Source organism: Moschus berezovskii, unplaced genomic scaffold, assembly GCF_049115385.1.
Source record: "Moschus berezovskii isolate FMDL1 unplaced genomic scaffold, NW_MosBer_1.0 29, whole genome shotgun sequence".
Classification (NCBI taxonomy): Eukaryota; Metazoa; Chordata; class Mammalia; order Artiodactyla; family Moschidae; genus Moschus; species Moschus berezovskii.
In genome coordinates, this window is record NW_028290453.1 from 636,026 (window position 1) to 663,828 (window position 27,803).

Genomic DNA, 27,803 nt, shown 5'->3' on the forward strand with positions numbered 1-27,803 from the left:
GCAGAGGAGTCAACTTGGAGTTGCAGCATGTCTAGGAAGGAGGACAAAAGGTCTGGTTTTTGGCCCAGAAGAAAGGAAATTTTGAATTTTGGTTCCCTTCTGACTGTAGGCAGACAGAGCAGCAGAGCAGCTCAGCAGCTATAGAGGTGAATGACTGCTCTATAAGGTTGGTCAAACAGGATCTTATTTTATATAAGTAGTTTGGAGAGACCTGTAATGTGTATTTACGGGAATGGGGTTGCTTGGCAAAGCCAATATCGCAGGAGCAAGGAAACAGAGACTTGACAAGGGGGATGTTACCTCGCTCTTGAGCCTTCTTTTAGCCTTTGGTGGTGTGCTGACAGTCAAAGGGATAGAGAAATCCGTAGTTCTGTCAGGAAGAACCGTTTACTCCTCAAGATAACGCTTTCCGTCCGTACTTTATTTTTTTATCCCCATCCATACTTTTCAGCAAATCAATGCCATCTTTTCCCTCCAGAAGAAGAAGGAAAAGAACAAAAACGTGTGTGTTTGAAGTACCACACCCCAACATAGAGGTCATAAGATAGGAAAGTGATGTAAAAGCTTAAGTGGGCTGGCTTGCAAGGATAGAGCTGAAAATAAAAGATAATTGAGATGGAATTCTTCTTACAGTGTTGCTGTTTCTTTAGTGAGATAACAGGTTCTTCCTCTCCCGGACTCCCCCCAACTGCTTTGAAACTGTCAGGAAAGTAAGGTAGTTAGTAAAGCCTACCGTCCGTCCTACCTTCTCTTTCTTCCTCCTCCGTTATTTACTTATTTTTTTCTCATCCACTAATATTCCCTGCCTCTGCGTCTCTCCCGAATCTACGAGTGCCCTATTAATAGAAGAAGAAAGGCTTGTAGGTTCTTTCATCCCTTCTTCATCTTAGGTACTGTATTGCTCTGAGCTTTGTTTTGTGCTTTGAACATTGAGGTGGATTTTTGTGGAGAGAGCCCCAGCCGTGATTGAGAGATTTGAGGCAGGGAGCCTTGCGGGGAAGATAAACAGTCAAGTGCACGTTCTTTCTTTGTATAGCACAATGCTGGGAGAGCGTCCTCATTGGGCAGAGAGAGGCGCTTTTAAAATCCCTGTAAGTCCACTGTTGCCCACTTCACAGGCAAAGAATCTCTCTCTCCAACTTAAGTTTCGTACGTGTGAGTAAAACTATGAGATTTCATACCGAAAACTTACTCTGAGCGTGTTAGTTTGTTGACATTAGACATATATCAAGTTTGTATGTTTGTATTAGTAAAGTTGAATATCTTCATATGTTTGTTGGCCATTTGTATTTCTTTTGTAAATGTATGTCCTTTTCCCCTTTTTCTATTCAAGTAGCGTTCTTTATCTGCTTTTTAAGAAATTCATTTTATATATTACTTTTGCTGAGCACATAAGTATGTGCAAATATCCTGTACTGTGTTAAATTATTCTATTTTAGGGTAGCATTTCTCAAAATACGACTTACAGATCACTTGTAACAGTACCGAGATAATCGTTAGAGTTGCATGTGTATCCTTCATTTTCCAGAGGTTCGGATTTCTTAGACCTATGGGTTTTCTATGAATCTGCTGCACATGAAAATTAGGGAATCTCTGATTTGGAAGAAAGAAATATAAATTCCTATTTTTTTTCTTATCTCATGGCATTCTACTGTTTTTTCTTATTTATCTTAATAATCATAAACTACCGTCTTAATGTATTAAGGTTTTATCCTACCCCAGCCTAACAGTAATTTTACAAAAATGTTTTGATATATGGAAATTTGAATGTTAAAGTCCATAAAGGAAAGCACTTTTGTAAGTCTGTGAGAAGCATTGTTTGTAAATGAGGCAAAAGGAATCACTGAGAGAAAAACAAGTAAAACAGAGTATAGAGAAGCATAGGGGGTTTCTCATCTAGTTTAAAATCTCAATATTACTTTGTTTCTTCCTTATGTTTTGTGTGGTAATTTCTTTGAACCGTAAATTTGGAACCCATACTGCTTGAAAAATAGTCTAAATGAAATTTTTGAAAGTTTGTTATATACGTATTGGGTAATTTTTTTTAAGTTGGAAGCAGATGAACATGCTGCATAAGCAGCAAACTACAAACATGGAACTTCTATGGATGTTTTGATACTGTAGCCAAATAAAGCTTTCAGGGCTTATTTGACCCATTAATGATAGGCATAATTGTTACCGGACTGCATTATAATTAAGCTTAAATATACATGGGTGTTCATTGGAAGGACTGATGCTAAAACTGAAACTCCAATACTTTGGCCACCTCATGTGACGAGTTGACGCACTGGAAAAGACTCTGATGCTGGGAGGGATTGGGGGTGGGAGGAGAAGGGGACGACAGAGAATGAGATGGCTGGATGGCATCACCAACTCGATGGCCATGAGTTTGAGTGAACTCCGGGAGTTGGTGATGGACAGGGAGGCCTGGCGTGCTGTGATTCATGGGGTGCCGAAGAGTCGGACACGACTGAGCGACTGAACTGAACTGAACTGATACATGACTGTGTTTAACATCACATTTCCATAGCCAGACATCACATTTCTGGGCCCAGCTTGAAGGAGGAAAAAATACGGCAGGCCAATAAGCTTTAACAAATATTTCTGATTTAGAGATTTCAGCGTTAGAGAGATTAGACTTTTGGGGCAGAGGTCACTTGTAACTTTGGTGTTCCTAATTCCTAAGGTTGTAGACTTTCCTTTTCCCTTCTTCTACTCAAGACCATATGCTTGAGGGAAAAATGGGAAGATTCAGCCATGGCTTTACTTTCTCCAAATAGTTTTTTTTGCCCCGTAATTAAAGCTTGGGATGCAGAGGTCCCTGTCATTGGTAGTGCACAAAGGACAGTTTCTTCCCTGCTTTAGCCAAGCCAGTTCAAGTTTTCAAGGTCTAAGGTGTCACGGGCCCTAATATCTATTTGAGTTGTCTTGTTAACCTGGGTCTCTGAGAATTTCTGAACCTGACCTTCTCATGTTTTCCCAACCGAGGTTGTGTACTTCAAACAGAAATATTTGCCATCTGTGAAACGCGAATAAAGTAAAAGCAGACTTAACATCATTACAAAACCAAATGGAAGTATGATAGTTTTAGAATATGCTTTTTTCCTACCAGTCCTGCCTTCCACTCCACCTACCCTTCCAGCCCCCAAAGAGATGCATATTTTTGTCCCTAGAAAGAAAGTGAAAGTGAAAGTTGCATCCAACTCTCTGTGACCCCATGGACTGTAGCCTGCCGGGCTTCTGTGTCCATGGAATTCTCCAGGCAAGAATACTGGTGTGGGTTGCCATTTCCTCCTGCAGGGAATCTCCCCAACCCAGGGATCAAACGCATGTCTCCAGCATTGCAGGGGGATTCTTTACCGTCTGAGCCGCCAGGGAAGCCCCCAGCAAATGCAGTGTCAAATCAGACTGTGAAACTTGGTAGAAACTCTTAACTGGAAATCATTCATGTCCCACGCTGTAACTTTCTAGGGTTGACTCTTCTCTGCATCCCGACTCTCTGTAATGAATCATTTGTTGGTCAAACGTTTTCTCTATCTGTGTACTAAATTTTTGTACTATCTAAAAGGATGACGCATTCTTGGGAAAATGTCCTGATACTACTTTTAGAATCTCCTGTTTGCCAGTTCAGTATTTTTTGATAGAAGTCAGTCTTCGTATCTGCTGTAATTCAGTAATAAAACTACCTAAAATTTGATGTTGCTTTACCTTTTATAGAGTACATTATTTTATAATTCACTTATGTACCATTTTTGATAGGGAGGTGCAATTTTTAGAAAGGAAAATTTTGAGCTCAGAGAAGTGATTCACACAGTTGGGAAGAGACTTGAATCCATATCTTTTATTTCTTTATATTTTACACCTTTCAGAGATACCATCTGCTGAATCATTTAATGATTAAAACATTTGTAAAGCTGCACTCAATATACTAGCAAATTTGGAAAACTCAGCAGTGGCCACAGGACTGGAAAAGGTCAGTCTTCATTCCAATCCCAAAGAAAGGCAATGCCAAAGAATGCTCAAACTACTGCACAATTGCACTCATCTCACACGCTAGTAAAGTCATGCTCAAAATTCTCCAAGCCAGGCTTCAGCAATATGTGAACCATGAACTTCGAGATGTTCAAGTGGGTTTTAGAAAAGGCAGAGGCAGCAGAGAACAAATTGCCGACATCCGCTGGATCGTGGAGAAAGCAAGAGAGTTTCAGGAAAACATCTATTTCTGCTTCATTGACTATGCCAAAGCCTTTGACTGTGTGGATCACAATAAACTGTGGAAAATTCTGAAAGAGATGGGAATCCCAGACCACCTGACCTGCCTCTTGAGAAACCTATATGCAGGTCAGGAAGCAACAGTTAGAACTGGACATGGAACAACAGACTGGTTCCAAATAGGGAAAGGAGTACGTCAAGGTTGTATATTGTCACCCTGCTTATTTAACTTCTGTGCAGAGTACATCGTGAGAAATGCCGGGCTGGAGAAGCACAAGAACTAAAGAGCCTCTTGATGAAAGTGAAAGACGAGAGTGAAAAAGTTGGCTTGAAGCTCAGCATTCAGAAAACTAAGATCATGGCATCCGGTCCCATCGCTTCATGGGAAAAAGGTAGAGAAACAGTGGAAAAAGTGGCTGACTTTATTTTTCTGGGCTGCGAAATCACTGCAGATGGTGATTGCAGCCATGAAATTAAAGGACATGTACTCCTTGGAAGGAAAGTTATGACCAACCTAGACAGCATATTAAAAAGCAGAGACATTACTTTGCCAACAAAGGTCCATCTAGTCAAGGCTGTGGCTTTTCCAGTGGTCATGTATGGATGTGAGAGTTGGACCGTGAAGAAAGCTGAGCGCAGAAGAATTGATGCTTTTGACCTGTGGTGTTGGAGAAGACTCTTGAGAGTCCCTTGGACTGCAAGGAGATCCAACCAGTCTATCCTAAAGGAGATCAGTCCTCGGTGTTCATTGGAAGGACTGATGTTGAAGCTGAAACTCCAATACTTTGGCCACCTGATGCGAAGAGCTGATTCATTGGAAAAGACCCTGATGCTGGAAAGATTGAGGGCAGGAGGCGAAGGGGGCGAGAGAGGATGAAATGGTTGGATGACATCCTCGACTCGATGGACATGGATTTGGGTGGACTCCTGGAGTTGGTGATGGACAGGGAGGCCTGGCGCGCTGCGGTTCATGGGGTCGCACAGAGTCGGAATGACTGAGCGATTGAACTGAACTGATGTGTCTCTTAATTTATAGTTTCTCCTTCTGTTTCCCTTCTTCCTTTTTGCTTGTAACACACTTGCCCTACAGATTTTCTCTGACTTTATTTTGCTGTTTGCATCCCTCTGGTGTTTTTGACCATGTTCCTCTGTCTGTCTTTGTTTTGAAAGAATCCTTCCAAGGCACTGTAATATCTGCTTTTTACCCTATAATTTTATTAGGGGTTTGTAAAATGGTGATATTCAATCATTCTTCATTTCTCAGCTAGAATACTTTAAACAAAAACTTTCTCACGTTGATTTTGGACTGTTGAGTTACTCTTATGTTCAGTTTATCTGAAAAAGACAGTAAATATGCAACTGTTCTCCTTTGTCAGGTTTTAGAATAATAAATTGATTCCCAAGAATCTTTCAAAAGTGACTAATGAGATCTTTGTCCTTTCAAATATCATTGTTCTCCTTTCAAGTATCATTATGAACTCAGGGATTTTTCCCATATTTTATGTGTTCCAGTCCATTGCACGTGTTATTTTGTTGTGGCTGAGTCTGTTCTATTTTTGGTAGTGAGCAACTCTTCAAGATAGCTCCTAAGTGTTTTTGATACTACCCTAGTGGTTTCTGATAGCTTCCTTGCTGTCTGGTATGATCCAACCTTATTTCATAAAATTCTGCCTCAGAACTTGAATTATCACTTTCTTTAGGGAGTGCTGGTTCCTTTTAGTTGGAGAGAATTTTCACGGATTTTTACAGACTGCTATCTGGATGCTATGTTTATTGATACTAGGTTAGTAATTTATAGGTCTCTTTAAAGATGGAGCTGCTGCTGCTGCTGCTGCGTCACTTCAGTCGTGTCCGACTCTCTGTGACCCCATAGACAGAAGCCCACCAGGCTCCCCCGTCCCTGGGATTCTCCAGGCAAGAACACTGGAGTGGGTTGCCATTTCCTTCTCCAATGTGTGAAAGCGAAAAGCGAAAGCGAAGTCGCTCAGTCGTGTCCGACCCTTAGCGACCCCACGGACTGCAGCCTACCAGGCTCCTCTGTCCATGGGATTTTCTAGGCAAGAGTACTGGAGTGGCTTGCCATTGCCTTCTCCGGACCTAGGAAATACTTTTTTAAAAAAAGATAGTTCAGCATGAGTTTATACTGATAACTTGTTTTTATTTAATATTTTTAGAATTTTTGTTTCTTCTCATGCTATACAGACGTTACTTAATTTCAGAATCATATCAGTATCGTTACTGAAAGCCCTGTAAGGTTTCTTTGTATTTCTTATGTCCTTAGGATGTATTTCACCAAGGATGTGCAGTCAGATTACTGTGTTTTAGAGTTAAGTACTCCTCTGTTTGGTTTAACTCAGTACAGTTTAGGTTTGTTTTTCATTTTGATTTTGAGGAACAACTTAAAATTTTTTTGGTTTCGATTTATTTTATAATCATGTGTAAAAACTTGATATATACGACAAGGTACGTTCAGAGGAGTCTAGTTTCTGGACTGTGTTTGTGCTTAGTCACTCATCGTGTCTGACTCTTTGAGACCCAATGGACTGTAGCCTGTTTGGCTCCTCTGTCCACGGGGATTCTCCAGGCAAGAATACTGGAATGGGTAGTCATGCCCTCCTTCAGGGGATTTTCCCATCCCAGGGATCGAACTCAGGTCTCCCGAATTTCAGGCAATTTTTTTACCGTCTGAGCCACCAGGGAAGCCCACGAATACTGGAATGGATAGCCTATCCTTTCTCCAAGGGATCTTCCCGACCCAGGAACTGAACCGGAGTCTGCAGGTGGATTCTTTACCAGCGGAATCGTAACCTTCTTTCCTTCCCTTGGCGGTAGTTGTTTTTTTTTAAAAGCTTTTTGTTTATCTTTCCATTAAAAATTACAGTAGTAATAGAAAATGTCTGTATAATATCTGTGTATAGCTATATATTCTTCCACGCTCTTTTGATATAGTGTCTTACTGTTTGTTTTCTCTACCTTGTTTTATTACTTAACAATATGTCCTGGCTATTTCATAGTAGCACTTATAGATAATGTTCCTCAGAGTTTTGTTTTTTTTTTTTAATTGTGGCCAAATATACCTGTTGCACTAGTGGTAAAGAGACCGCCTGCCAATGCAAGAGGTGTGGGTTCGATCCTAGGGTCGGGGATATCCCCTGGAAGAGGACATGGCTTCCAATCAAGTATTCTTGCCTGGAGAATCCAATGGACAGAGGAGTGCGACAGGCTACAATACTTAGTGTTGCAAAGAGTTGAAGATGACCGAAGTGACTTAGCATGCATGCACGCAAAATAGATATAACATAAAATTTACCATTTGAACCTTTTCTTGTTTGTTTTTTGGCATACCATGCAGCTTGTAGGATCTTAATTCCTCAACCAGGGATTGAACCCAGTTCCCGGCACTGAAAGTTCGGAGTCCTAACCATGAGACCACCAAGGAATTCCCCCATTCCAATCATTTTTAAGTGTGCAGTTCAGTGGCATTCAGTACAGTCACCTTGGTATGTCCTTATCACTGTCCTTCTTCAGCACGTTTTCAGCTTCTGAAACTGAAACACTATACCTGTTAAACAATAATTCCCTGTTCTCCCTTCCCCTCAACCTTTGGCAACCACCGTTCTCCTTTTTTTCTTTCTCTCTGAATTTGACGACTCCAGTACCTCATTTAAGTGAAATCATAGAATATTTGTCCTTTTGTGATTGGCTTCTTTCACTTAGCACAATGTCTTCCTGATTCATCCATGTTGTAACAAGTGTCAGAATTTCCTTCCTTTTTAAGGCTGAATAATATTTCATTGTATATTTATGCCCAACGTTTAGTTTAATCATTCATTCATCAGACTCTTGACTTCTTTCCACCTTTTGGCTATTATGACTATAGCTGCTATGAGTATGGATGTATAAATATTTGTTCCAGTCTTTGCTTTAAGTTTTTCTGGGGTATTCCCAGAAGTGAAATTTCAGGATAGCATGATAATCCTGTTTAGTTTTTTGAGGAACCGCTGAACTGTTTTGTATAGCAGCTGCTCCATCTTACATTTCTGCTAGCGATGCACAAGGGTTCCAGTATCTCTCCATCCTCACCAACACTAGTTATTTTCTGGGTTTTTGTTTTGGAGTGATAGCCGCTGTATTGGGTACGAAGTTGTCCTCATTTTTTAGTTCAGGTCCTGCTGAAGGACATTTGAAAGCTGAACTTGCTGTTGAGGTCCTTATTCATCTTTGGAGGGCCCGCAGCTAACATAGTACCTCACACGTAGTAACTGCTAAGTAAATGTCTGAGTGAGTTAACGCACTTCATCAACTGTGGATTCCGGAAGAGGTGGTAGTCATTTGTGGTTGTGTTGTAGAGGTGTCCCTCAGCACATGATCTCCGGGAACTGTCAATAGTTGTGGGTTTGTTGGGGTTGGTAATGGTAGTCCTGACAGGAGTAGCAAAGATACCACTGTCCTGTGAACACCAGTGTTTGCCTTTGCCCTTTTTTTTTGGAGCGGGGAAAGGTCAAAGCGACCTGAAGCTTTCAACATTATGTATTTACCCTTGTAAGTAGGATAGCAAAGTAAAGGAATAAAACAAACCAGCTTTCTTATCTCTAGACCTCTCATTCTCTTTGTGCCTAAATAATCTCATCTCCATCTTTGCCTGTCAAATTCTTTTTTTTTGCCTGTCAAATTCTAATGGTTGTACTTGATGTACCCCTCCAGGCTTCTCTGTCCATGGGATTTCCCAGGCAAGAATACTGGAGTGGGTTTGCCATTTCCTCCTCTAGGGAATCTCCCCGACCCTGGGATTGAACCAGCGTCTCCTGCTTAGCAGGTGGATAGTTTGCTACTAAGCCACCAGGGAAGCCAAATTTGATATATTAATTAACAGGAAAAAAATAGGAATAGATAATAAAATAATGTATGTGGTATCATCCTGTTTTTGTTGAAGAAAAGAAGTGTATTCATGTTCATGTAGAGTAAGTGATCTGGAAAGATTTTTGTCAAGACCAGCAGTGATTGTTCTTGAATTAACACGATTTATTTCTGTGTTCTGTGTTTTTCATTTAATGTTTGTGTTTTCTGATTTTTTTGCAAGAAACACATTGTGTTTTTAAAATAGTAAAATTAGTACGGAAACTTTATTTTTAAAAATCCCAGCTGTCCTTTTTTGTGTAGCTCCCAGTTGCAGTGTCTCAGACTTAGTATTTATTAAATATGTTTTTATCCGAATGACTGAAACTTCAGGAAGAACTTGGTGAATGCCATAAATAGGCATATAGTGCTGAGAGGATTCAAAAGAGAAAGGATCATGTGTGGAAAGGATCTGTTGCAGATTATGTTTGAACTGACCTTGAAAGGTAGGGTTTTGTTGTGTTTTGTTTTGTTTTAAGAGGATACTATAATTTAATACCCCTTTGTACCAGTGATTAACATTTTGTGGATAGGCATTTGCGGAAACGAAATTTCTTTGATTGTATTTATTCTTTAAATTCATGGCTTATATTTTTAGGATACATGCATTATCAGGCAGACTGACTTATTGACATCTTCTCTTTAGGTTAGTATTAATAAGGTGGTTTTCCCTGAGCAAACAACAGCCAAACAGAAGTGGATTGAAGAGCCTATCGTGTGACAGGGAAATCAGCCAGGAACTAGGAAACTTCTAAATTGAAAAACGTGAAAAATACACACGTAGTGGAGAATTAATTGGATTTAGTTATTTTTGACTTTAGGAAAAAAATAAAGTTTTAACAGTTTAATTGATTCTCTTGCATTTTAGATCACTGCACCGGGGGCAGATTCATGTCAATGTTATGGCAAGACCAATAAAATAATGTAAAGTAATTAGCCTCCAATTGAAAGAAATAAAAGAAAAAAAAAGAATGCCTTAAAATGCTTATTTTAAATTAAAGTATTAATTCTGATGAATTTGGTTTGTAAAGTTTTATCTTTTGAGACACTATAATTCATAACCATTCATGAATAAAAAAGTTGTACTTCCTGAAGAAAAGTCAAATTGTATGGGCTGCTTCAGGAGCTCCCCTTTGACCTGAGATAAATATACTCCTGTGATAAAGTCATATTTCTGCAAACTAGCTCACTGAACTCATATTGGGAAACATTTAATATGCTGTCATAAGACATTAACAAAATAAATTTATAAAAGAAAAGCAAATCTATGGGACTAAAGGTATTTTACAAACGTGGAATTTTTATATATCTATATTCTACCTGTTCCTTCTTGACCCGCACACAGGTTTCTCAGGAGACAGGTAAGGTGGTTTGATATTCGCATCCCTTTTTTATTTTTTTTATTGGAGGCTAATTACTTTACAATATTATATTGGTTGGTTTTGCCATACATTGACATGAATCCGCCCCGGGTGTACATGTCTTCCCTTTCTTGAACCCCCCTCCCACCTCCCTCCTCCCCATGTCCTCCCTCTGGGTCATCCCCGTGCACCAGCCCGGAGCATCCTGTATCATGCGTCGAACCTGGATTGGTGATTCGTTTCACATATGATAATATACATGTTTCAATGCCATTCTCCTGAATCATCCCACCCTCACCCTCTCCCACAGAGTCCCAAAGACTGTTCTATACACCTGTGTCTCATTTGCTGTCTCGTACTCAGGGTTAAGGTGGTTGTTGTTGTTCAGTCGCTCAGTCGTGTCCGACTCTCTGCGACCCCATGAAACACAGCACGCCAGGCCTCCCTGCCCATCACCAACTCCCGGAGTACACTCAAACTCATGTCCACAGAGTCGGTGATGCCATCCAGCCATCTCATTCTCTGTCGTCCCCTTCTCCTCCCGCCCCCAACCTTTCCCAGCATCAGAGTCTTTTGCAGTGAGTCAACTCGTCGCATGAGGTGGCCAAAGTATTGCAGTTTCAGCTTTAGCATCAGTCCCTCCAATGAACATCCAGGATTGATCTCCTTTAGAATGGACTGGTTGGATCTCCTTGCAGTATAAGGGACTCTCAAGAGTCTTCTCCAACACCACAGTTCAGAAGCATCGATTCTTCGGCGATCAGCCTTCCTCACAGTCCAACTCTCACATCCATACATGACCAGGGGAAAAACCATTGCCTTGACTAGATGGACCTTGTTTGGCAAAGTAATGTCTCTGCTTTTTAATATACTCTCAAGGTTACCATCTTTCTAAATTCCATATATATGCATTAGTATACTGTATTGGTGTTTTTCTTTTTGGCTTAATTCACTCTGTATAATAGGCTCCAATTTCATCCACCTCATTAGAACTGATTCAAATGTATTCTTTTTAATGGCTGAGTGATACTCCATTGTGTATATGTACCAAAGCTTTCTTATCCATTCGTCTGCAGATGGACATCTAGGTTGCTTCCATGTCCTGGCTATTGTAAACAGTGCTGCAATGAACATTGGAGTACATGTGTCTCTTTCAATTTTGGTTTCCTCGGCGTGTATGCCCAGGAGTGCGATTGCTGGATCATATGGCAGTTCTGTTTCCAGTTTTTTAAGGAATCTCCACACTGTTCTCCATAGTGGCTGTACTAGTTTGCATTCCCACCAACAGTGTAAGAGGGTTCCCTTTTCTCCACACCCTCTCCAGCATTTGTTGCATGTAGACTTTTGGATAGCAGCCATTCTGAGTGGTGTGGAATGGTATCTCATTGTGGTTTTGATTTGCATTTCTCTGATTATGAGGGATGTTGAGCATTTTTTCATGTGTTTGTTAGCCATCTTTATGTCTTCTTTGGAGAAATGTCTGTTTAGTTCTTCGGTCCATTTTTAGATTGGATCGTTTATTTTTCTGGAATTGAGCTGCAGGAGCTGGTTGTATATTTTGGAGATTAATTCTTTGTCAGTTGTTTTCTCCCATTCTGAAGACTGTCTTTTCACCTTGCTTATAGTTTCCTTTGCTGTGCAGAAGCTTGATATTTGCATCTCTTTAAGAATTTTCTGCAGCTTGTTGTGATCCCCACAGTCAAGTCAAAGGGTTTCATATAGTCCATGAAACAGAAGTAGATGTTTTTTTTGGAATTCCCTTGCTTTCTCTATGATTTAATTTATGTTGGCAATTTGACCTCTGGTTTCTCTGCCTTTTCTAAGCCCAGCTTGTACATCTGGAAGCTCTCAGTTCACATACTGCTGAAGCCTAGCTTGAAGGATTTTGAGCATCATCTTACTAGCATGTGAAATGAGCACAGTTGTCTGTTACTTAGAATATTCTTTGGCATTGCTCTTCTTTGGGATTAGAATGAAAACCAGTCTTTGCCAGTCTTGTGGCCACTGCTGAGTTTTCAAATTTGCTGGCATATTGAGTGTAGCACTTTAATTAACAGCATCATCTTTTAGGATTTTAAATAGCTCAGTTAAAATTCCATAACCTCCACTAGCTTTGTTTGCAGTAATGCTTCCTGAGGCCCACTTGACTTCATATTCCAAGATGTCTGGCTCTAGGTGACCACACCATTGTGGTTATCTAAGTCGTTAAGATCTTTTTGGTATAGTTCTTCTGTGTATTCTTGTATACCTTTTCTTAATCTGTTCTTAAAAGTTTATGAAGTATCTGACTCTGTGCAGGACAATATACAGTGCCTCACATAGTTCTTACATCTCTGTGGGGTAGATGTAAACATTCCAGCTTTATTGGTAGAAACCCAAGGCAGTGAAAATTTAAGTAACAAGTCTCCAATCCCATAGCAAATAAATTTTACCTGATATATGTTTGATTTCAAAGCTCTAGCTCTTTCCACTATAATGTGTGATCTCTGTCTTTTAACTGTTTCATTTTTCTTGAAAGGAGCCCTGTATCCAGATGGAACATCTGGAAAGAACGAGGATGATGACATGGTTCCTCCTGGCAAAAACTATACCTACGTCTGGCCAGTGAGAGAAGAGTATGCTCCTGCCCCAGCAGATGCAAACTGCCTGACTTGGGTGTACCATTCACATATTGATGCCCCTAAGGACATCTGTTCTGGGCTAATCGGCCCACTGCTGGTGTGCAAAGAAGGTAAGATGTGTCTTCTCCCCCTCTGTGCCTAGAAACCTCTTCCCAAGTGTGCTGAAGAGTGTATATAGTCTTCAGGTCTTGTCTTGCCCACCCCCAAAGAAAGGCAATGCCAAAGAATGCTCAAACTACTGCACAATTGCACTCATTTCATACGCGAGTAAAGTCAAGCTGAAAATTCTCCAAGCCAGGCTTCAGCAGTACGTGAACTGTGAACTTCCAGATGTTCAAGCAGGTTTTAGAAAAGGCAGAGGAACCAGAGATCAAATTGCCAACATCCGCTGGATCATGGAAAAAGCAAGAGTTCCATAAAAACATCTATTTCTCTTTTATTGACTATTCCAAAGCCTTTGACTGTGTGGATCACAATACACTGTGGAAAATTCTGAAAGAGATGGGAATCCCAGACCACCTGACCTGCCTCTTGAGAAACCTGTATGCAGGTCAGGAAACAACAGTTAGAACTGGACATGGAACAACAGACTGGTTCCAAATAGGAAAAGGAGTACATCAAGGTTGTATATTGTCACCCTGCTTATTTAACCTATATGCACAGTACATCATGAGGAATGCTGGGCTGGATGAAGCACAAGCTGGAATCAAGATTGCTGGGAGAAATATCTATATTTCTCAGATATGCAGATGACACCACCCTTATGGCACAAAGCGAAGAGGAACTCAAAAGCCTCTTGATAAAAGTGAAAGAGGAGAGTGCAAAAGTTGGCTTGAAGCTCAACATTCAGAAAACAAAGATCATGGCATCTGGTCCCATCCCTTCATGGGAAATAGATGGGGTAACAGTGGAAACAGTGTCAGACTTTACTTTTTGGGGCTCCAGAATCACTGCGGATGCTGATTGCAGCCATGAAATTAAAAGACGCTTATTCCTTGGAAGAAAAGTTATGACCAACCTAGATAGCATATTAAAAAGCAGAGATGTTACTTTGCCAACAAAGGTCCGTCTAGTCAAGGCTATGGTTTTTCCCATGGTCATGTATGAATGTGAGAGTTGGACTATGAAGAAAGCTGAGTGCCGAAGAATTGATGCTTTTGAACTGTGCTGCTGCAGAAGACTCTTGAGAGTCCCTTGGACTGCAAGGAGATCCAACCAGTCCATTCTGAAGGAGATCAATCCTGGGTGTTCATTGGAAGGACTGATGCTAAGGCTGAAACTCCAATACTTTGGCCACCTCATGCGATGAGTTGACTCACTGGGAAAGACTGATGCTGGGAGGGATTGCGGGCAGGAGGAGAAGGGGACGACGGAGAATGAGATGGCTGGATGGCATCACCGACTTAATGGACATGAGTTTGAGTGAACTCTGGGAGTTGGTGATGGACAGGGAGGCCTGGTGTGATGTGATTCAGGGGGTCGCAAAGAGTCAGACACGACTGAGCGACTGAAGTGAACTGAACTGAAAAGAAAGAGAAAGAACTCAAATAAAATCAGAAAGGAAAGATGAGAAACACAAAGGATCATAAGAGATTACTATGAACAAATATATACCAACATGTTGGATAACCTATTGGAAATGCATAAGTTCCTGGAAACATACAGACTACCAAGACTAAATCATGATGGAATAGACTCTGAACAGACTGATTAATAGCAAGTAGTAATCGGTAATCAAAAAACTTCCAACTAAGAAAAGTCCAGGAACAGATGACTTCTTTGGTTAATTCCATCAAACATTCAAAGAAGAATTAATACCAATTCTTAAAATCTTCCAGAAAACAGAAGAGGGAGAAACTTTTCCAAACATGTTTTATGAAGCCAGCATTGTGTTGATACCAAAACCAGACAAGGATGCCACACAAAAAAAGAAAAAATACAGGCTAATATTCCTGGTGAACACAGATGTAAAAATCCTCGACAAAATATCAGCAAGCCAGATTCAGCAATACATTAAAAGTTTCACAACCATGATTAAGTGGGATATATTCCAAGTATGAAAGGATGGTTCAGCTTCCACAAATCCATTGAAGTTGTGTGCCACAATAATAAAATTAAGCATAAAAATATATGATTATCACAATAGACATAGAAAAAGCATCTGACAAAATTCAACATCCATTTAGGATAAAAACCCTTAATGGAGTATAAATGGAACACACCTCAACATAATAAAGACCATATATGACAAGCCCACAGTTAAGGTTATACTCAGCGGCAAAAGCTGAAAGCTAATCCTCTAAGATCAGGAACAAGAGAAGGATGCACACTGTTGCCACTTTTATTCAACATGGTATTGGAAGTCCTAGCCAGAGCAATTAGGCAAGGAAAAGAAATAAAAATCATCCAAATCTGAAACAAAGAAGTAACTGTTTCTATTTGCAGATGACATGATATTGCATATAGAAAAGCTAAAGACTCCAGTAAATTTGAGGGATATACAATCAACACACAAAAAGCTGTTGCATTTCTGTACATTAATAATGAATTATCTGAAAGAAAAGTCAAGAAAGCCATCTCATTTACAATTTCATCAAAAGGAATAAAATATCTAGGAATAAATTTAACCAAAGAGGTGAAAACCCCACATATTGAAAATTATGATATTAATAAAAAAATTTAAGAAGACAAAAATAAATGGAAAGATATTTTGTACCCATGGGATTAGATGAATTAATATTGTTAAAATATTCAAGGCAATCTATAGACACAGTGCAATCCCTATTTCAATCTCAATGGTATACCATTTTTACAGAAATAGAAAAAACAACCTCAAATTTGTATGGAATCACAAAAGAACCTGAATAGCTAAAGCAATCTTGAAAAAGAACAAAGCTAGCGGCATCGTGTTCCTTGATTTTATTACAAAACTATATGAATTCAGGCTTCCCTGGTGGCTCAGACGGTAAAGCATCTGCCTGCAGTGCGGGAGACCCGGGTTCGATCCCTGGGTTGGGAAGATCCCCTGGAGAAGGAGATGGCAACCCACTCCAGTACTCTTGCCTGGAAAATTCCATGGACTGAGGAGCCTGGGAGGCTACAGTCCATGGGGTCGCAAAGAGTCGGACACGACTGAGCGACTTCACTTCATACTAATTCAAGCAGGACCATACTGGCATGAAAACAGACACAGAGATCAATGAACAGAATAGACAGCCATGAAATAAGCCCGTGCAGGAATATATATTTCCTTGGAAGGAAAGTTATGACCAGCCTAGATAGCATATTAAAAAGCAGAGACATTACTTTGCCAACAAAGTTCCATTAGTCAAAGCTATAGTTTTTCCACTAGTCATGTATGGATGTGAGAGTTAGACCATAAAGAAAGCTGACCACCAAAGAATTGATGCTTTTGAACTGTGGTTGGTGTTGGAGAAGACTCTTGAGAGTCCCTTGGACAGCAAGGAGATCCAACCAATCCATCCTAAAGGAAATCAGTCGTGAATATTTATTGGAAGGTCTGACGCTGAAGCTGAAACTCCAATACTCTGGCCACGTGATGCGAAGAAAAGCCCCTGATGCTGGGAAAGATTGAGGGCGGGAGGAGAAGGGGACGACAGAGGATGAGATGGTTAATGGCATCACCGACTGGACGGACATGAGTTTGAGCAAGCTCCGGGAGTTGGTGTTGGACAGGGAAGCCTGGCGAGCTGCAGTCCGTGGGTTCACAAAGAATCGGGCACAGCTGAGTGACTGAACTGAACTGCCTCATTCCTCCCTTCTAATCATTTCTTTTCCTTCTTGCTGCATGCTTTTGTCACTTAAGTAGCTACCGTATGTCAGCTTTCCCAACGTGAGGTAAGACAGGGTTTCTAGTTAACAGAACAGATCTGGTGGGGAAGGTACATATACAAATAGAGATGAAAGTAGGAGGTAGCCAAGCTGTCCTGGAATTATAAACAGCGCTTTGGTTTACTCCTGATCTCACTGTGTTCCCAGAGCAGCTCAAGGCTGTGTGCCTACTGCTGATCACTTTTATTGAGTGTTTTTCTCTTGAAAAGACTAATGCTTTTCATTCCTTTGGGGATTGCATTTTATCAAAGAAGCCACATTTTTTTCTGCACAAAAATATTACAACCCAGTGATTTTTGCTAGTTTTTCAGCTGTGCTAGAGTATGTATTACCTTTGTTTCTGGTTCTGCTGGGCTCTGCAGGGGAGTGTCTTTCACCGGTGTTTCTGTTTTTCAGCGCTCAATGGATACCTCTTTGGGAACTTCCCTGAACCTGATATGTGCGTTGGTGAATCAGTGTCCTGGCACCTATTTGGGATGGGGAATGAGATAGACATCCATTCCATCTATTTTTATGGTAACACCTTCATCAGCAGAGGGCATCGGACTGATGTCGTCAACCTGTTCCCAGCCACCTTCCTGACAATAGAAATGATAGTTGAGTATCCTGGAAAGTGGATGATAACCTGCCAAGTCAGTGATCACCTCCAAGGTAAAAAGGATGGAGGCCAGTGTGGAAATGCTTACAGTTGGTACAGTTAAACCACACAGTCAATGGTGTTCATTCAGTGCATGCTATTGGATGGATTCTTGTCTGTGTTATATTTATTCCAATTAAATATTCAACATAGGAAAATGTATAATGCCTATTTGGCATCTTATTGACATATATTTATTAATTAATTACCTCCTTATGAACCAGGTAAGAGGTGATTGAAAAAATTGATAAGACCTTCCTGGAACCTGGAATCTAGTAGTTAAATATAGTTACACATTTACAAAAGAATAAAATGTGAGGCAGAATGATAAATGCTCTTTGAGCTTTGTCACTTAAATGGAACAGTCAGAGAGACTACCTAAGGAGGGGGTCCCTAATCTGAGCCTATAAATATGGGTAGGAATTTGATAGATGAGGAATAAGAAAAAGGCTTTCCGAGTAGGGGAAGCAGCATGAACTGGGAAAAACACATGGGCAGTTCTAAATAGAATAAAATTTACAATCAGAAATGGGAATTTCTAGATAATCTGGACCAACCAGAAAGGGATTTCTAGATAATCTGGGCTACTCCCCTATCCAATTCTTGAATTCCCTTTTGGACATCTCTTAAAAAAATTTTTTTTAAATTTTATATTGGAGTATAGTTGATTTATGTATGATGTGTTAGTTTCAGGTGTACAGAAAAATGAGTTATACATAGTCAAACATCTGTTCTTTTTCAGATTCTTTTCCCATGTAAGTTTCCCATATTACAGAATACTGAATATAGTTACTTGTGCTCTACAGTTGGTCCTTGTTGATGATCTATTTTATATGGAGTCGTGTGTATAGCCCTAGCCTAGTAATTGTAGCAGCCCATTTCATCTCTGGGCTGCTCTGTGAGAGTTCTTCTTAATATTGAGAAGCAATCCAATGACAGGTGCAAAATCCTTTGAAAGGTGAATGATAAGCATTTGTTGACTTAAATACCTGTTGAATGATTCAGTCCAGGTTCCTTGGGACCACATGGAATAAGTCTACTTAGCTGGACCTTAGGCTCATGTCAGAGGAGTGACGAAGCAGAAGTTTTAGAGAGGCAGTTTGGGCCTCAGGGGAGCAGTTTTGAATGGCAAGGCTAAGGAACGTCGGGAAGGTAATGCATGCATGCATGCTGAGTCCCTTCAGTTCTGTCGACTCTTGGCGACCCTACAGACTGCAGTCCATCAGGTGCCTCTGTGGGATTCTCCAGGCAAGAATACTGGAGTGGGTTGCCACGCCCTCCTCCAGGGGATCTTCCCAACCCAGGGACTGAACTCACGTATATTACTTCTCCTGCATTGGCAGGTGGGTTCTTGACCTGGGAAGCCCCTGGAAGGTAATAGTGAGCCCTTTTAGTTCATTAGACACAGTGATTTAGGAAGATTTAGGAAGCTAAATATGTCTTCGTGCAGAGAAGATTCAGTGAAGAGATTCTGGCTACTGGATGCCAGTTAAGAAATATTGGCAACATTACAGATATGACATATTACAGGTTTGGCCTAGGAAGAGAAAAAGAAAAATGTTATCAGTTGGATAAACATGGAGTAAATAATGTATGATTCAATTTGGATCATAACTACACACAGTCACTACAAGGACAGCTATGCAGCACTTCAGGGCTGCTTTCATAACACGTTTTTATCCCCCTCAAACTTAAAGCAAACTTCAAACTTGTCCACTAGGTTATTCCAGTTAAATTCAATCGGCAAATGTTGAGTTGCTCAGTTAATACGTATCAGACACTCTCCTGAGAAGACAAAGGTGAACATGACAGCTACCATTCTCCACCCCGACTCCAGACTTTATTGAGGTATAATTGACAAAGAGGAATTGCATATGAATTCCTTGATATTTTGATATAAGGTGTAAACTCTTTAAACTACACACAAGCTAATTAATATATCAACCACCTCACATAGTTAAACTTTGTGATGTTGGTGATGGTGAGAGCACTTGAGATCTCAAAGAATACAAAGTTTCAGTTATGCAAGACAAATGGGTCCTTGAGATCTAATGGTGACTACTATCAACAATACTGTGTTGTATACTTGAGATTCCCGAAAAGGGTAGATTGTAGATGTTCTCCACAGAAGATCTTAAATTTGAAAAGAAATTAGTTTTTTTTTCTTTTTTTAAAAAATTCTTTTATTTTAACTGGAGGCTAATTCCTTTACATTATTGTATTGGTTTTGCCATACATTGACATGTATCAAGGCATTAGCAGCCATTTGAAATTAGTTAGATTCTTAAATTTGGCCAGTAGTTGTACACGTAAGCTGGAATACAGTACTGAAATACAGCATTTACTAAATTGTCCATACCCTCGGAGAAAATGTTTAGAATTGGAAGATATATATAATTCAATTTTAAAATTAGCAATCACCTCTAGAGATAATGGTGTGACATTTTGATGAATATCTTCCCTATTTTCTAGACCTTTATATATAAATACATAGTCTTTCCAAACTTTACAGTTTGATAACTGAACAACAGTATCACTTGATTACTATTAACGTTGAACTTTTTTGTTTGTTTGTTCTTGGGCCAGTAGTATTTCTTTTGTGAATACCCTATCAATGTTTTGCTCATTTTCTGTTGAAATATTTACTTTTTTCTTTCTTATTTATCAAAGATATTTACGTATTAATCTTTTGTCATATGTGTTAAAACACTCCTCTACCCACTGTTTACTTTTACTTTTAACTTTGTTTATGGTTCTACTTTCTGTACAAAAGTTTGAAATGTCCATGAAGTCAAGTGAATCAGTCTATTCTTCCTCTATGACTGCTTTTGGAGCATTTGTACATTGGCTCTTGGTTTTCCTCTGTTTTATAGCTGGCATGCTGGGGCAATACAATGTTGGTAACTGCAAAAGTGGTATTTCTCACCCCAAGATGAAGGGTCAACAGAGACACTACTTTATAGCGGCTGAAAAAATTCTTTGGGATTATGGTCCTCAAGGCTATGACAAATTCAGTGGTCTTCCCCTAAAGGCCTCTGGCAGGTAAGCTCTCTTTGCTGATGTTTCTGAGCCTCTCATAAGAGAGGCATCTGTTAAGCTTTTTGCTGTGATCTCATTTGTGTTCCAGGCACTGTTCTCACGAGTACATACTGCATAAATGGCATAATAGCATCATTTAAGGAGCTCTGAGTCCCATAATGTATATGCTGCTGAGAATTGTAGATACAATTGTATATACTGCAGATAACTGCAGAGTATCTCAGAGCTATGGTTTTTCCAATAGTCATGTATGGATGTGAGAGTTGGACTACAAAGAAAGCTGACCACTGAAGAACTGATGCTTTTGAACTGTGGTGTTGGAGAAGACTCTCAAGAGTCCCTTGTACAGCAAGGAGATCTAACCAGTCTATCCTAAATATTCACTGGAAGGACTGATGCTGAAGCTGAAACTCCAATACTTTGGCCACCTGACGTGAAGAAGTGACTCACTAGAAAAGACCCTGATGCTGGGAAAGATTGAAGGTGGGAGGAGAAGGGGACAACAGAGGATAAGATGGTTGGATGGTATCACTGACTCGAAGAACATGAGTTTGAGTAAGCTCCGGGAGTTGGTGATGGACAGGGAAGCCTGGTGTGCTGCTGTCCATGGGGTCACAAAGAGTTGGATACAACTGAGCGACTGAACCGAACTGAACTATTGCTTTAAGATTTGCGGGCAAAATCAAAGCACTGGATTCATGTATTCATCCATCAAACACTTCAGAAGCATCTACTGTGTGCAAGCTGCAGCATAAAGTGCCATGAGAGTTACTGAGCTGACAGAGAACAGACTAAGGTCTTCCACGTATTAAGCAGACAATTTTGAAGGGGGAATAAGTCAGGACTCTATTTCAGGGAGATGAAACAGCCAAGGAAGGTTACCTTTTTTGGTTCAAGGACAGCCTGATATAAGTGAAGCCCCTTCTGCCCAGACTTCATATTCCTCCCTGTCCAGTACAATGCCACTTTCCCCCTTCAAAATCTAACTCTACTGTAACTTCTTAAGTAAAGTCTCACTGACACCTGAATAATTTTCTCTGGGCTTCCATAGCATGTAATATTTTTCAAATTGAATCTAACAATTTATTAAGTGGATGAAGACCCATGTGACGTTTATTGTAGGATCGTATGCAAATATGTCTGGGAAAGCATTCCAAAAAATACAGTATGATATCAACAAGTATTGCTCTTACCCTATAATCCTTTTCATGTTTGAGGGAATGTTTAAAAAATTGTCTTTTTGATCAATAAGATTCTTTTTACTTCCTTCATTATAAATTTCATTCATTCTTCCACCAAAGTGATAACATTTAACCTTGCCTAAAGAATTTGTGTGACCACCTATGAAAAACTCTTTGATATCAACATTCCCTATTGACTAGCATTTTCCCATAAACAGAATAGTGAAAATTAACATTGAGAATTATGTCTTAGAAGCCTTCCAAAATTAGAAAGCACCTTATAAAATATGAAATATCAAGCTATATTCAATGGATATTTAGTGTAATATGTGAAAACACTATGTACTAAGTGACATGAGAGATGCAGGAAGGTCTAAGATAATGTCCCCGATCTCAGGTACAGAAAGAAGCTGAATATACAGGAGAAGAGAAGTGACTTTGCAAGTTACAAATAAGATTAAGATGAGCTGTCCAGACAGTGAGTTCTCTGGGCATGTAGAGAGAGTGAAGACAGCCAGAAATACGTCACAAAAGAAGGGAAACTAAGGTAGAGTCTTTTGAATGATAGAATTTATGCAAGTGAATTTGAAAGAGAGGGAAATTTTAGATGCAGGGGTTACTGCAAAGCATCTGCCATAAAGCAGAGTGACGAGAGCAGAGTGAATGACAGGTGAGGGGTTTGCGTGGGGCATGAGCACTTCCACAGAGCAGTGGAGAGAGGGCCGGAGCAAACCGGATGTCCTCTGCAGAGGTCCTCCAGTCTGTCTGAGCTTTACTTGATTGGCAATGGGAGCAACTGGAGAATTTGGAGCAGATAAGATGACAATGAAAATGACTATTTTAAAGGTTTTGGAGTATCAGTGCGTATGCTGAGAAAAAAACTCAAGGGAGCCAATGTGAGATAGAGGATGCTGCACAGATAGATAGGAGGTTGATACTATGGTCTAAACACAAGGCGAGGAGCACACGCATGCAGTGTGGTTGTGGGAAGAAAGGAAAGGAAAAGATGAAATAAAGGTGAAGAACAGGAAGGTTACACAGTCAGGATGAACAAGATAAGAGGAAGAGGCAGAAGAAGAAGACACAGCCGGCATGTCTGCAAGAGCGGTGGTACCAGTGACAGAAGCAGAGGAGGGATAGTACTCGTTGGAAGTTATGTTATTGTAATTCACAAGTTTGAAATTTGGTATTTCGTGTATATAGTTTATATGGTAACTCCACTGATTAACCTACTCGGTTCACTAGATACTCCATTCCTTAATCATGCCAGATATCAGAGCTTACTATTTGCAGAGACTATTCATAGTGACATCAGCAAGAGAGAGAGGGATGCTCCTTCTGCAAAGAAAACAGTTAGCGCTTTGTTACTTTGTAGGACGCCATCTGGGACTCCAATATTGGTAAGTAAGAAGTTTACCTGTGCCTCCTTCGGTTGCTGGACCTCTGGGGAAGAAAGTACAATGGCTAAGAGAGAAATGAGCTTGAGCACCAAAGAGCTTCTGAAGACTTTTAAGGCTGGTTGACTATTTCTGGGAACTTGGCTGAAGACTGTGCTATCTTTTCTGGGGAGATGGGTGGATGAATGGGCTAAGACAATACAATAAAGCTCCATAATTAAGGCATTTAATTATGGATGTGCAGAGGTGTATTCCCAGTCAACTCCCTTCTCTTTCCACAGTGACTCTGAGCTCTACTTCACACAAGGCGACAACAGAATAGGAGGGAAATACTGGAAGGCTCGGTACACAGAGTATGTTGATGCAACTTTTACTCGAAGAAAGAGATTCTCTGAGGCAGAAGCCCACCTTGGAATTCTGGGTACAGTGAAATATCTGTCACATTTGGAACGAGGGAGATGTTTCAGTGGGACGTGTAATCTAATAGGGAGTGACTCTTCTGCTTCCATTCACTTCTCTGTCTCTTTTCATCTCTTCTCCCTCCTCTTTCAACATTTCTCAGGTCCCGTCATCAAGGCAGAGGTGGGTGACACTCTATTAGTGACATTTGCCAACAAAGCTGACAAGGTCTACAGTATTTTGCCCCATGGTGTGATCTATGACAAAGCTTCTGATGCAGCCCCAAACGTAGATGGTAAGTCCTAGTGTGTGCCTTGGGAGGATCCTGGGCCCTTTACTTGCCAGCCCTGTGAGCTTGAGCAGCTTTTTCAACTTTCTGAACCTTACTGTTCTCCTCTCTCAAGTACAGAGAATGATGCTCACCTCAGAGGGCTTTGGGAAGGGATAGATGGGCTTCCTTGGTGGCTCAGACAGTAAAGAATCTGCCTGCCATGCAGGAGACCTGGGTTCAATCCCAGGATCAGGAAAATCCCCTGGGGAAGAGAATGGCTATCCATTCCAGTATTCTTTCGTGGAGAATTCCATAGATAGAGGAGCCTGGGGGGCGCTACATACAGTCCATGGGGCCGCAAAGAGTCGGACACAACTGAGCGACTATCACTTCAGACAGAATTCAGGACAGGGTCTGGCGCACAGTAGATACTTAGGAAATGTTAATGCCATTCCTTTACTCTCAGTCACATAATAAATCTCAAAGTGGGTTACTTTCACTGTCTCACTCCTCTAAGATGGAGAGTTTTCTGCTGCAGTTGCATGGGATTCTCTGGGTAAGGCTAAGGGGAAAATCTGATTTCCGACATTTTGTTGAAATGAAACTCTTACACATGGGCTTTGCTTTGTCTCTATGGGCAGATATTTATTTAAAACTTTTGTGGGCTTAACATCACATATGTATCCCCCAGTCACAGAGTATGTAGCACAGGCTGTCTACATGTAAGAAGAGCAGCTTCTACCCAGTGGCTGCAGGAACTGTACTTCCATTCATAATAATGTTCTTGGGAAATCCTGGCTGTGTGGGAAGCCTTTCTCATCGCTATAGCAGACACCATGACTCCTGAGATACTTCTTTATTCCCAAGTATGAGGCTGGTCCCAGTCCAGAGCAGGCTTTGCGGTGCTGGGGAGGGAACAGAGAAGGAAAGGATAGAGGCAGTATTCCCCAATTCCCTAGTCTTCCCCACCCTGTACCCCCTGCCTGCTGCAGCAACGTCTCCTGTGCCCGCATTCTCTTCCTTGGTCAAAATGCTCACGATGACTTTTGCAGAAAGAACCGTAATGACAGCTGAAACCTGTTGTACATCTCAGAAAACTTACTGCGTACCTGTTTGCAAGCCCTGGACAAAATGCAGGAAGTCTCTGACCTCAGTCTAGTTGAAGAGATTCAATGTGTTCATTTGACAATACAATGTGAAGGTCAAGTAAAAAGTCTTTGGAATCAGCCCTGGGTTTAATCCCAGATCTGCCATTTACCAGCTTTGTTACCTTGTGCCTTTGCTTACCTCCTCTAACTTGGAGTTATTTGGGTTATTTCCTAGTTCAACCTTCTAGATTTAAAACTCTGTAAAGGTAGGTCTCTTGTTCAACTTCTTGGGGTATCCTCTAAAGGGCCAAATATAGTAAATTCCACATCATAGAAGGTATTAAATGATATTTTATGGATTTACATTGATATATAAATGGGTAATTATCAGTCTTTAAGATAATTTAAAGACAATTATCACTCTTTTAATATTTGCTAAACTTGAGATTTGAGTAAGAAGTAGTATCTATGAAGATATTAAGTATAAACTGTGAAGAAGATAGTCCTTTGATATAAGCATCTATCTCGTAAAACAGCAGATGGTGGCACTGACCTCTCTGATAGCATACAGTGGAAACAACTGTCCTTCCACAAAGCACATCATCAGACAGAGATGCACCCTGAGCTGGAAAACCCAGTCTGACAAGTTTCTCATTCCTGGTTGTTGCTTTGAATAGCTGTTTTACTTGTCTCCGCAGGATTTCTGAAGCCAGGGGCACATGTTAAGCCAGGTGAGATCTTCACATACAGGTGGACGGTGCCTGAAAGTGTCGGCCCAACAGCTGATGACCCACCCTGTCTGACTTATCTTTACTTCTCAGCGGTTGAACCAATCAAGGACACGAGCTCTGGCCTTGTAGGGCCTTTGCCAGTCTGTAAAAGGGGCGTTCTCAATGCTGATGCGACACAGGTAGGCCTCAAAGGTCGCCGGGCTCACAGGGTTGTCTGTGAGGGAGGTCAGGACTGTGGCTAGAGAGTGAATAGTAATCGTCCATTACAAAAAGGTGAATTTTTTCCTCAGTGCTCTGGAAATCGACTTCTACATAATGAGGATTTTATTTTATTTTTCATAAATTTAAGATGCAAATTTTTATTTAAGTTAATTTTACTGTAAATTGAAGACCTGAAAGTTACTGATGCCTATGCAGAAAGCCAGGATCTCTGCTTGTTTGGCTGGAATTTGGTGACTCTTTCGCTGGGCATTGCTTTGATTCTACAATCTCCGGAGACCTATATAGAATGTAAATTGGGATATTTTGGGGGGCAGGGGGCAGATTTTCTCAAGGGCTTCCCAGGTGGTGCTAGTGATAAAGAATCTGCCTGCTAATGCAGGTAGACATAAGAGTTGCAGGTTAGATCCCCGAGTCAGGAAGATCCCCCGGAGGAGGGCATGGTAACCCACACCACTATTCTTGCCTGCAAAATCCCATAGACAGAGAAGCCTGGCAGGCTGCAGTCCATATGGTTGCACAGAGTCGGACAAGACTGACGCAACTTAGCGCGCATGCAATTTTCTCAAATTTGTCTACACATTAGACTTACCTGCCGCCCCACCTTTTAAAAAAAAAACCTGGAGCCCTTTTAGACATCCTTTATTCAGGTGTTTCAGACCAATTAAGTCAGAATCTCCAGGTGATTCCAATGTGCAACCAAGTTTGAGAATCACTGTAGCTCACCACTATAATGTAGGAGTTAATCACTATGACCAAAGAAACAAGAAAACAAGTAGATATTTTCTTGCAAGTCCCAATTTAGAGGCTTTAGATTAAGCCACACTGATTGCGGTGGCAAAGCATAGCATTTCAAGCTATATCTGCTGCTGCTGCTGCTAAGTCACTTCAGTCGTGTCCGACTCTGTGTGACCCCATAGACGGAAGCCCACCAGGCTCCCCCGTCCCTGGAATTCTCCAGGCAAGAACACTGGAGTGGGTTGCCATTTCCTTCTCCAGTGTGTGAAAGTGAAAAGTGAAAGTGAAGTCGATCAGTCGTGTCCGACTCTGCGACCCCACGGACTGCAGCCTACCAGGCTCCTCCATCCATGGGATTTTCTAGGCAATAGTACTGGAGTGGCTTGCCATTGCCACTCCGTCAAGCTATATCTACATGATATTAAACACACTGATAGAAAGAGGGAAAGTCAGCAACTTAATCATTTTGAATTACTTTACCAATCAGAAATAGCAGGCTATTTGTTTAAATGGTATATTTTATATTTGGCATTAATCCTAGTTCTGTAGAAAAGAAGAACCATTAGGATGTATATATAGATAGAAAGAAAACTATGATAAGGAGCAGGCCCACATGACTATGGAGGATGACAAGTTTCAAGATATGCAGGGCGAGTCACAGAAAGAGACTCAGGAGACCCAAAAGGGCAGCAGGGTCTTGAAAGGAAGAGGCTGTGTTTGAGTTTGAATTCAAAGGCAAGCAAAAGATGATGTTCCAGTTCAAAGGCAAGAAGAATCCCCTTTTACTTGTGAGAGGGTCAGATTTTTTGTTGTTCTCTTAAGGCCTTCAAATGACTGGATGAGGCTCCCCCACACTAGGGAGGGCAATCTTCTTCACTTAGTTGCTGAATCAAATGTTAATCTCATCCAAGCACACCCTCATGGAAATATCTAGAAATATGTTTGACCAAATATCTGGGCACCCGAACTAGTTGACACAAAGTTAATCACTACACAGGGTCCTATACCTACCTTCTAGCCTCCTCCTGGGCTAATTTCCCCTTTCACAGACCCAGTTGCCGTACAGATGACTCGGATGATGAGGCTCTCCGACCGAGTCCCTCTCAGTGGTTCCTTCTCATCCTGTGGACAAACACGGCCACGGTTAATAACAGTTAACAC

The 27,803-nt window shown here is 40.8% G+C and overlaps 1 protein-coding gene, 1 long non-coding RNA gene and 1 pseudogene across 18 annotated transcripts in view; 2 read left to right on the plus strand and 1 right to left on the minus strand.

Moving 5' to 3' along the window:
- LOC148772975 (frizzled-3-like) overlaps positions 1-27,803 on the plus strand; it is a 318,270-nt pseudogene that overhangs the window by 36,196 nt on the left and 254,271 nt on the right.
- Positions 1-27,803, minus strand: part of LOC148772976 (uncharacterized) — a 75,611-nt gene that overhangs the window by 27,017 nt on the left and 20,791 nt on the right. For 3 of the 12 annotated variants that reach the window (XR_016037030.1, XR_016037033.1, XR_016037027.1), the window contains exon 6: positions 27,654-27,764. This is a non-coding gene — a long non-coding RNA (uncharacterized LOC148772976). Of the gene's footprint in view, positions 1-3,484; positions 3,500-18,296; positions 19,117-24,024; positions 24,772-25,507; positions 25,924-27,653; positions 27,765-27,803 lie in introns of those variants that run through there. The other 9 variants (XR_016037026.1, XR_016037035.1, XR_016037029.1 and 6 more) reach the window with 8 other exon arrangements.
- Positions 1-27,803, plus strand: part of LOC129549102 (ferroxidase HEPHL1-like) — an 80,014-nt gene that overhangs the window by 19,026 nt on the left and 33,185 nt on the right. For all 6 annotated transcript variants that reach the window (XM_088834573.1, XM_088834569.1, XM_088834572.1 and 3 more), the window contains exons 2-7: positions 12,988-13,200; positions 17,339-17,593; positions 20,453-20,621; positions 23,478-23,617; positions 23,759-23,890; positions 25,653-25,864. In XM_088834573.1, coding sequence (XP_088690699.1) covers positions 12,988-13,200; positions 17,339-17,593; positions 20,453-20,621; positions 23,478-23,617; positions 23,759-23,890; positions 25,653-25,864 — 1,121 coding nt within the window. The remainder of the gene's footprint in view (positions 1-12,987; positions 13,201-17,338; positions 17,594-20,452; positions 20,622-23,477; positions 23,618-23,758; positions 23,891-25,652; positions 25,865-27,803) is intronic.